A 10,952-nucleotide genomic window follows, 5' to 3' on the forward strand; every position below is an offset into this window, starting at 1 on the left:
AAAGAGGCAATAGCTAATAAATTAAGATTACCACAGTCACAGTGCCTGGATTTATGAGTAAGTGACCCTGGTTTATCAGGATGGATTTTGCTGGTAGATTTCCTTGAACTGCCATATGGAAATGGATGGAGGCCACGTGGGAACCTTAAATGTCATCCAATAATGTAAAGATTATACACATTTCTTTGTAAATTACACAACACAATAAAAAAGAAAAATAAGTTTAATACAATATACTGTAAGAACTAGACAGTTTTAATTAAAAAAATAAGTCACGTGTCGGCCTCTTCGTCCTCTTTCTGTAGCTCTTCTATCAGTCTCTGACGCTCGGCCGCTTGTCTCATCCTCATCAGCACTAAACTCTCATAGTCCCGGTCTGAGCGCAGAGAGTCCTGCAGGGGGGAGAAGTCATCAGGATGAATGGAGAACAAAAAGATCGGACGGGGGCTGCCCCATCCGTTACTGATGAGGAGAAATTGTCTTATCACGATGGATTTTAATGGTGCCAGACAATCCAGTGCATTCACGTTGTCTCCGATAGGGACACATTGGTTTTGCAGCGCGCTCTGCGTTAAAACCTGCCAGTAGAAGAGTCCTAGCACAATAGGCTTGCACTGATGCGCCCTGTCCGTAAAAACGTCAGTCAGGCCTGATTGCAGGTTTTGGGTCATACAGGACTGTTCTTCTGAGACATTTGCCTCTGCTCCAGAAAAGCAATATACATCCTGCATGTCTAAGGATTCAAGTCCTGTTTCTACTGTCACATAAAAAGGACAATATCAGGCCCCACGTACCAGACTGTATACGGGGCCCATGAGCTAGCCGCACAGTTTGCCCCATTGAGGCCCATAGTGCGTAGTCACGTTAACCCATTACCAAGCAGGGTGGCTCCTAGTACCGCTCACCCCCAATGTCAACATGTGAGGCCCGTTTGGCCCATGGCCATGTGCACAACGCCTTAGGAGACAAATGAGGTGCAGTAACAGGAATTAGGGGCTGTTGATAGTAGACATGTCCTAATACGAAGTTCCTGAGAAAGGATTCCCCTCAGGACTTTTTTTTAAATTGTAACTCTATATACCGCAATGGTGCTACATCACCGAGCACTTCATTTTTTTTAATGTATTCACCCAGACTGCTAGGGGGAGGGAGGGGAGGGGAGTTTTTCACATTAAAATCTGCAACATGTGCAGATAGCCGAAAGGTAATCTACAGTCAAAATCCATCATGATAAACCAGGGACCGTGACTGTGGTCATCTTCTTACATCTGTTATCCATGGCCTCCTTCCTGTTAAAATCAACTTTTATAATTATGCTTATAAGCCTGAAGGGCTCTGGGGTTGTTACCAGAACCCCACTGTTCCGCAGAGTTACAGGCTGTTACACTGACTCCCGTCCTCCTAGCACGTCGTCATCCCTCTGCCCAGATGAAGTTACAGTACAGAGTGGGGGGGGGGGGTGTGCTCCTGTACAGTATAACAGCCGGTGAAGTTGCTGCACTGAGGGGCTTTTTACGCCACCCAGGAGCCCTTCAGGCTTATAAGCATAATTTTAAAAGTTGATTTTAGAAGGAAGGAGATCTGGATAACAATTAAGAATATTTCCACAGTCACGCTGCCCAGTTTATCATGATGGATTTTGACGGTAGATTTCCTTCAACTCTTTGGGTGAATTCACACAACCGTAGGTGGACATATTTACGGCCGCCTTCTATACATTCCCCATAGGCCGGCAATGGGTACACGGAGTGGTATGATGCAGCACCGTACCCGGGAAAAGATCCTATCCCTCCCTGTATTATGGCGGCGTGCGCCATATATCTCCATGGAGCAGCGTTCACCCCCTTCTCCTTTCCCATAACCCGAAGTGTGCCCGCAGGGTTTGTGTGAATTTGCCCTTCCATCTAGTCTTACCTTAGCCGAGTTACTGAAAATGCCTGGAGCCGTCTTGCCCACAGTCTCTGGTATAGCAGATGGCGGGGGAGCATCAAGCCAAGAGATTTTCAGGGGATTATTGACCAATCCGGCTTCATTTCTTACAGCGAGTTCCTACAAGATATCACACCTGAAGTCACTGATACATAGAGTTTCCCCTCTTACTGTGTAGGCAAGATATTATAATCCAGGAAAACCCCCTTTAATACTTTATATTCCGGTTCACTTACAGCAGCTTTAAAAGAAGCAAATTCCACTACTGCGGATCCCTTCTTCTTGCTGGACACCACTATGTTTAATACTTCTCCATACTGCAATATAGATACAATAGTATAAGAACTAGTACAGTACTAACACCAGTGTCACAAGGGACATAGAGCCTTAAATGATAAAAGCTCCTTCTATTTACACTGGCTATTTAAAAAAAATTTCCGTCACATCCATAGACACGGAATTAAATGGAAAGGTAAATGGGTGGGCACAGTAGTGGTGGGACCCCCAGGGATGAGCCCCTTATCGCCTGTAGTCAGGGATAAGCATCAATCTTGGGACAATCCTATTACAGATCTTAAATTGCAGAGATTAAAACCTAAAGGGATAAGAGTAAGGGGACCTAGAGAACTGCACAAAACAATGATACGTATCAGGGTCCTCCTATATGACACCACCTTGTGTAGAAGCCTCTGGAGGACGTCTTCTGTGTATCCTCCTCTTGACTCGTCATCCTTTTTGCATTTCCATTTCAGCTGTGAATGATAATGGATCACTTACATGCATGTCATATAGCAGTGACAACAGTAACTGGACAGTTTATCAGGGTCTACCTGAAATTTTTTTTTTTCAACATGCTTCCTGCAGACAGGACACTATGTACAATCTGCTCAGCTCCTCCTGCTCTATAGCATGCTATAACATAGTGTCCTATCTGAAGGTAGCATGCAATAGAGCAAAAGGAGCTGAGCAGACTGTACATAGTGGCCCATGTACCTTTGTTTTAGTCTTGTTTTTTTTACAACTTTATAGCACAAGTGCGCTTTTGCGCCTTTGTTTGCCCTTTAGACAAGCTCCCTTCAAAGTTCGCCATTGTCTTGTTTCTGAAATGCTGAGTTATCACCTGATTCCAGATGTTAGAATTGCTAATTTTTGTAAAAAGGCACAAAAAAGTCACCTGCCCCTGCCAGGCTTAGGAAAACTTTTTTGTGACTTTTGATCAAAAAGATGCAAAATTTACTACAGACCTTAAACCAAAATGTACTAAACCAGCAAGGCAGCATATTATAGATCAGGAGGAGCTGAGCAGATTGTACATTATGTCCTATCTGCTCAGCTCCTTCTGCTCTATAACATTCTGCCTGCAGATAAGACACTATGTACAATCTGCTCAGCTCCTCCTGCTCTATAACATTCTGCCTGCAGATAAGACACTATGTACAATCTGCTCAGCTCCTCCTGCTCTATAACATTCTGCCTGCAGATAAGACACTATGTACAATCTGCTCAGCTCCTCCTGCTCTATAACATGCTGTCTGCAGGTAGGACACTATGTACAATCTGCTCAGCTCCTCCTGCTCTATAAAATTCTGCCTGCAGATAAGACACTATGTACAATCTGCTCAGCTCCTCCTTGCAGATTTCATATTTATTGCAAGCAATCAGAGATTTAGCACTGATTGGTGACTGTTTCATAAACCAATACATGCATTCAGAATGGGAGCTTATTATTCACTCTACCAATGTGCAATACACCTTATAATATTTCTCAATAAATATTCTGTGAGAGGATATTTTTTATGTACGTGCAGGAGTTTGGGGGGTTTTAGCCTGTGACTGTAAATACCTTGAGCCTTGCAGGTCCTGCAGCATCGGGGTTACTACTTCTGTTACCTGAAAAACATGAAATTAGGATCTTTATAAAAGTTGTTTAACCATCCATCACGAAGGATTTATATCTCATTCCAAACCAGAAATTCCTGAAACGGTCTTGTGGTATCAATACGTTTATGATCACAATGGATTACACACTCTGCAATGCATTTGGTGAAATGTGTGACAAATCTACATGCCATCCTTGTGTGGTTCTGCTGCAGATGAAGTGTGTGTGAATTCCACAACTACTAGGATGCTAACAGATCGCCAGAATTTTGGACCCTGGTTCCTAAGCCTTAAAACAGCTACAAGGAGTTGGAATAAAGAGGTGGTCAGCCGTGTGTCCTGCTGCTCCAATCAAAGTCTGCGTCACGGACAAAACGGTGTTCTAGTGTTCTGGGTGGGATATGGTGAACATAAAGGTCTCCACTTATGGACCCCCAATAGTCCAGCGTTATCGCCTTCCCAGCAGATGTGATAATACATTACATACATAAAAAGTTCCATGGATTCTAGTGTATTTGGAATTCCTTATGCACCTTACAGAGAGGGCTAGAACATATCCCAGTGTAGGCTTATACTAAGAAATCTATTATCAAAATGCATCATGATAAACTAGGGGCAGTTACTCATAGATCCAGGCACCCTGACTGTGGTAATCTTCTTATATTTGTTATCCATGGCCTCCTTCCTTCTAAAATCAGCTTTTAAAATCATGCTTATGAGCCAGAAGGGCTTCATGGTTGTGTTACCAGAGCTCCTCTGTAGCTTCACAGGCTGTTACACTGCCTCTCCCCTCCCAGCACTGCTGCCTCTATCTGCCTGATGTAATCTCACTGCAGCAGAGGAAGTTTCAGCAAGCAATGTTTTCTGCTGTATGCGGCATATACTGTGCAGACAGAGGCAAAAAGGATCCCTCCACCTGCCAGTATATGTCTATACGTTCAGTATATACTCAGGGAGCTCTCCTAGTATACAAGCTGAAGATGTTAATAAAAACAAGGTGTGAACACAGGCGGAAACAAGTACAAGTAAAATGTCAAGTACCTTGTGTCTTTTCCAATTTGATCTGCTCCCGCACCAACCTTTGCTGCTCTTCCAATTGTCTTGACCCTTCTTCACGCAGTCGTATAATCTAAACATCGTACAGGACAAATCCAGAGATGAATACTTAATCAAGAGGCGGCATCTTCTTTATCTTTACCAGGCATATAGATTTAGCCTGTTGCCCACAAGCGAGTTTGGTCTGAGAAACGTGGTGCACGCGCTTGCAGGCTTGCCCAAACCAAACCTTGATTCACCGAACTGAATGGACATGCGGAGTTCAGCGACTGTAGGTTCAGTCTGAGAAATCATCTAAGAACATGGGGCATGTTTTCCAGACTAAAGGTAGAGTTACACTGGTTTGATCTGCATTTGGATGAAAATCCATGGTGAATCCACATGCAATAACACATTGGGACTTATTTACTAAGGGTCGCGGATCGCACTTTCGTCGGATTTACCGATGTTTTCGGGTTTTGCACGGCTGTGACAAGTATTAAGCGGGTGATTGTGTTGCACACGATCGGATTGTGGTGCGGCTGCGCTGCTTTCATGCGACAGAAACAGGATGGACGTGCTGTCGGATGATCCGACTGATTTGGACTGAGCGTGGGATTTAACATTCAAATTGTGTCACAAGACAATGCACTTACATGCACCAGGAAGAAGATGGTGAACTCTGTCGGACCTGAGCGGGGAAGCGACACATGCAGGATATCGGGCGCACAATCTTAGCAAATCGCAGCACAGTGCATTATACACGGACAATGCACTTTCGGGGGAACTCCTTGGACCAGATAAGTAAATGAGCCCCATTTTCTTCCAGATTGTACGGTAGAATTTCTCCTCTCCGAAAAATATAACATACGTAGTGTCTGCTGTATCACACTGCTTACACCCATATTATGGAAAGGATTTTCACCCAGGCAATTCCATGTGAAAAATCCGCTGCATATACGCTCAGGAGCCTTAGGCAGGTTCTTGCCGAGTATATAGAAGCTGCATTTGTATTGTACTTCGCTTGGGTTTTTAATAAAGTATATAGAAAAGCGTGAAGCCGCCGTACAGGTCTACAGCCCCTATGCACATGTATGCTCGGTTGTCCCTGCTCATGTTCTTAAAGAGAAAAGATAAGGCATATTGAAATCCATCTGCTCCATCATTTGCTCCCTAACACCTGTGAAAAACCTGTGGAGACATAGAAGGCTTTACATGGCTACTGATGTCCATATACGTTCATGAATGACATTGAAATGAATCAAAGGGTTGTCCGGAGGTTGAAAAACATGGCTGCTTTCTTCCAAAAACAGCTCCTCTACTGACCATGGGAAGTGCCTAGTGTAGTAACTAAACTCCATTTCTTTCTATACAGCTGAGCTGCAATACCGGAATACACCATAGTCAGGTGTGGAGCCGTTTGTGAAAGAAAGCAGCCATGTTTAACTCCTTCAACCACTTCTCTGACTTAAAGCTGCGGACAAGAAATGTTACCTCTTGTTCTAACGTCCACGCGACCTGGGCCTCTTCCTCCTCTGTGACGCGGGCTTGTGCTTCCTTTTCTCTAGCTTCAAGATCTTGAAAAGAACAAAAGAAAAGTTTCCATTTCTCAAAAATTGCACCACAACACCGCAGACGTGTCAGTCCTCTTGTGTGCAAAACTGTCTGGGTCTGGACTCTGCAGACAATGTGCACTTTAAAAGGTGTTGTACCAAATTAGCAATTTAGCCATTATCCACAAGATATGGGATAACAAGCTGATTGGTTAGAGTCCAACACGGATCACAAGAATGGACCCCCAGCAATCCAGGGAATGGGGGTCCAGTTCTCACTGATGGATGAAGTGGCAGGTTGAGCCTGTGTCCTGTAGCTTCATTCAATATTGTGGGAGTGTTAGAAATTGCCAAAGCAATCAGGTACCACCAGCATTCACTGTCTATGAGTGACAGAGATAGCCGAGTGCTGGGCTCAGCTTGTCCTGCCAGTCCAACTATTAGTGAGAACAGTTGGACCCTCAACAATCAGCTTGCTAACTTGGTACAAAGCCCTTAAGGGGAAAGACACTGGTGAGTAAATATGAGCATGCCGTGCAATGTTTAGCGTGAAACTGAAGGCCAAATAAGTGGCAAAATCTAACTGCAAATGCAATTGCGTGAATAAGGGATATCCTTACCGAGCTTCACCTTCTTTCTTTTATCATCGAGTTTCTGAGTTCTCTTTGCTGCGGCTTCTTTGGCTTTCCGAAGTTTGTCATACGCTGCCTAAAAACATGGTGGAAATGAACAGACAATCATGAAGTTACAGCAGTATAAAAGTATATACTGCAAATACTCGGTGCACCCTCCAGGACAGCAATGGGTAAAAGCAGCAAGCAGGACCTCCGCCCCCGGCCTACCAATATTATAGGCAACGCTCGCATTGTGTTTAAGTAGAAGGTGCTTACCCTGGCTGCTCCATCAGTCAGCACTTCCAAGGCCTGGGACAGCTGGTGAAATAGCTCCGCTGAAAAATAAAGCACACGGGGTTAAAGATACGTAATAAGTATAAGGGCAGAGGAGTAAGGAGAGGTCAGGTGATCCCTAAAACTGACAGTATGTAGCAAAGCACCTCCCTGGTGGTGGCTGCAGAAATAACTGAGAAATAACATATTTAAAGGAAATATACAGCTAGGAATCTACTTAAAGGGGTTTTCTTATCTGGACATTTAATTTATCTGACATATTCAAACATTTCTTCAATTGGATGTCACTTCAAAAAAATTACCCATTTGAAGAGAACTTCCCATAAATGTTGCCCCTTAGAAACAAGATATCTGTCATTGAATACGACCACCCCCACACTTTTCCAGCAGTAACCACGCATGCTCTATTGAGGCGCCCGACCCCCTGGATTCAGCGTTCATTACCACAGCACAGCTGCGGGGCATACAGTAACGCCTAGACAAAAAAATATTTGCCTCCTTGTGCAATAGCTCCAGAAGCTTGGGTCGTATCCAAGGGCAGCAACTTGGATACACTTGCAGGAAATTATCTTCACACAGGTATATATCTCTTTAATTAACATCCAATTAAAGAAATGTTTCTATATGGTAGATGAGATGCTGACGCACCAATAGTAACTGCGCAGCCCATTCCGCAGTGTTCAGATTTGGGGAGCAAGTAGATTCCTTAAGGTAGATTTCCTTTAAGAAGCTTCACTAATTCTTTGCATGTTACAATCTGATGCAGTCACTGAGATGAAAGGGTCAGTCATAGACCTCTCCGTTAATGGCATATCCATCAGTATTGACACGTCAGAGCTGTGGACTCTTCTCTATTTCCACTTATGTCGGTCAGGTCATCCTACTCCAGCTTAGTCGCAATCACTTGAATGGGAATGAGCTGATATCTGAGGCACAACCACTATACTATGTACAGAGGGTTTGTTGTTGACCCTCCCCCCACCAAGCGGATCCCATTATTATTAATTAATGGAGCAATAGGTTGAACATGCGTCCTGCTGCTCAATTAGCAAGAACCGGACCCCAATTGTCGTGATCAACAGGAGTCTATCCTTGTGATTGTTGGGGGTACCAGCAGGCAGACCGCCACTAATCAGCCTGTTATCCTTTATCCTGTGTGCAGGGTATAAATATAAACCCCTTTAATTCAATGTCTATGTAACTGCATACATGTGACTGCCTTATACGCAGGTCAACATCTCAAAAGAGTTTGTATGTTCTCCCCGTGTTTGCGTGGGTTTCCTCTAGTTTCCTCCCACACTCCAAAAACATACTGTTAGACTGATTAGATTGTAAGCTCCATGGGGACAGGGACCAATTTGACATGCTTTGTGCAGCTCTGCGTAATCTGTGTGCGCTATATAAATAAAGGATTATTATTATGTGAATAGCTTATCAATGTGGATGATGGGATAAGCCTAATAATAATAATAAATAATATGATCCAGGTACAGAAGATCCCACTGATTGTAGTTGGGTTAATGTGTGCAATGTTCTCACCTGCTCGGGGATTATCTGGATTTTTGTCTGGATGGCAAGTTAAAGCTTTCTGTCGGTACGCTTTCTTAATCTAGAAAAAAGGGTAAGAAAAAGAAGGATGATTCAGGGGAAGAAATATTAACAATATTCACCTATGTATAGTACAGTCATATATATATATACATATACACACACACACAGAACATCAGGTATGTAGTCTGCTGACATCTACTGGCCTATATCAGAACTGCAACATTTCATCATTTTGTGATAAAAGAACACAAATTGTGCCTAAAAATGGAAATTTGTTAGGCAAAGGGGTTTTCCAAAAAAAAAAAAACAAGCTAGGCCCTATCCACAGAATACGACCCAACTAGCTGATCGCTGGGGGTCTCGGTGTACTGGGGTGAGCGGAGCAGTATAACGTGCATGTCCAGGCTGCCCCATTAATCTCTATGGAGCTGATGGAGATTGCCGAGTACTGCTCAATACAGATGAACGGAGCAGCCTGGACATGCACGTTCTTCTGCTCCGCTCATCTCAGGGCGCAACAAGGAGTCCGTAAGGGGGAACTTTTGACCTCATCTGACCCCCCCCGTAATAATGATCTGTGGGGGCCTCATCACTGAGACCCCCGCCGATCAGCAAGCTAGGCCCTGTCCCGTGGATAGGGCCTAACTTGTGCCCTTTTAATCTTAACTACCCTCATCAACACAAAAATTTCTGATGGGACATGATTGAGGGATCCTCTTCAGTAAATGACCCCCACAAATGAAGGTTTGTCAAATAGCGCATAAATAATGCATATTGAGCGTTTGTATGGCGCTGGAAGACTGGATTCGTGATATTTAAAAATCTAATTTATTGGTGTATATGAACATGGTTTAAAATATATAGAAAACAAGAAAAAAAGTTTTTAAAAATCTTAAACGGATCTCATCTTGCTGTCTGAGTGACAGGCTGGAGGGGCAGGACTACAAGTATGGAAGCATCTGAGGTTCAAAAGGCTTGGTACTTGGATTGCTATTAACGGAAGCCGATTTAGACCAAACTACATGATTGACAGGCTTGAGGAAAATGACTACAAATACGAAGACGACAATTACGCGAGCGCGAAACACGTTGTTCTAATACCCATAAGATTTTGAATGTATTTTAAACCGTGTTCATATACACCAATAAATTTGATTTTTTAATATCACGAATCCTGTCTTCCAGCGCCATACAAACGCTCAATATGCATTATTTATGCGCTACTTGACAAGTTTGAGAATGGAGTCATTCCCAAAAGAAGGAGAAAGAACGACCCCGAGAGCGTGGCTGCAGGAGGACGCCAATGGAAAAAAAACCACAAGCGATTCCCAGAGGTTAACTGTTAGGTTAGTAGCTACGACTTTTACAATATCACAACTAACGGAGGATACTGCACTATAGGAGCGCCCCTTCCCTCTCCACTGTTTTTCAGATATCCACAAATGAAGGTTGGCACCTGTGGCAAGTGCTGCCTGTGCACTGGAGGCCACTTATTAAAGGGAATGTCCCAAATTAGAATAATGTAGCGGCATTTACAGCCATATGGCAATCCAGCAATATGTCTGGGTCAGGCAGTCGAACCCCACAATTGGGTCCGCTTATCTCTAGTCATGTGTGGTAGTTTAGCTCAATTTACTTTAATAGAGCAGAACTGCAATTCCAGACACAACCACTGCACAGTGTTGGCGCTGTCTCTTGACCACTGATGCCATATTTTTAAGATTTTGTGCAAGTTTAGGGGTATAATCTCTATGTGGGAAACTTATGTGGGCCAGGGGGCTAGGGGCTACTACTCCTCACCCCTTCTCCTTCCTTCTGACCACCGGTTGCCCTCCGCCACACAATCTGGGGCATTTCTTACCTCTTTCTCAGTAGCCTCCGGGTCTGTCCCAAGCAACCCATACAAGTCCATCTGCATTAACTCCTTGGACGCCGTACTCTTCCCTCCAGCCATGGTGTATTATTTCCTAATTGACAATTTTTACACCATGAAACAGACTAAACATATGTCAACGCTCTTCCGCTTTCCGATTTCACGACCCTCTGGGAGTTGTAGTTCTTCACGGTCACAGCGTATCGTAAATACAACGCGCAGCTC

General features: G+C 43.8%; 1 protein-coding gene across 1 annotated transcript; it reads right to left on the reverse strand.

Annotated features, from left to right (window-relative positions):
* Positions 1 to 205: 205 nt before the first annotated feature.
* Positions 206 to 10,927, reverse strand: DNAJC17 (DnaJ heat shock protein family (Hsp40) member C17). Its single transcript, XM_072115337.1, has 11 exons — positions 10,716 to 10,927; positions 8,843 to 8,912; positions 7,286 to 7,344; positions 7,016 to 7,103; positions 6,337 to 6,419; positions 4,849 to 4,936; positions 3,773 to 3,819; positions 2,604 to 2,681; positions 2,166 to 2,246; positions 1,915 to 2,049; positions 206 to 392 (listed from the first exon to the last, which is right to left on the reverse strand). The coding sequence occupies exons 1-11, from the start codon at positions 10,806 to 10,808 to the stop codon at positions 273 to 275; spliced, it is 942 nt and encodes a 313-aa protein (XP_071971438.1). The 5' UTR covers positions 10,809 to 10,927; the 3' UTR covers positions 206 to 272.
* Between the last annotated feature and the right edge of the window lie 25 nt (positions 10,928 to 10,952).

Source organism: Engystomops pustulosus, chromosome 7 (assembly GCF_040894005.1).
Source record: "Engystomops pustulosus chromosome 7, aEngPut4.maternal, whole genome shotgun sequence".
In the NCBI taxonomy this organism is placed as follows: Eukaryota; Metazoa; Chordata; class Amphibia; order Anura; family Leptodactylidae; genus Engystomops; species Engystomops pustulosus.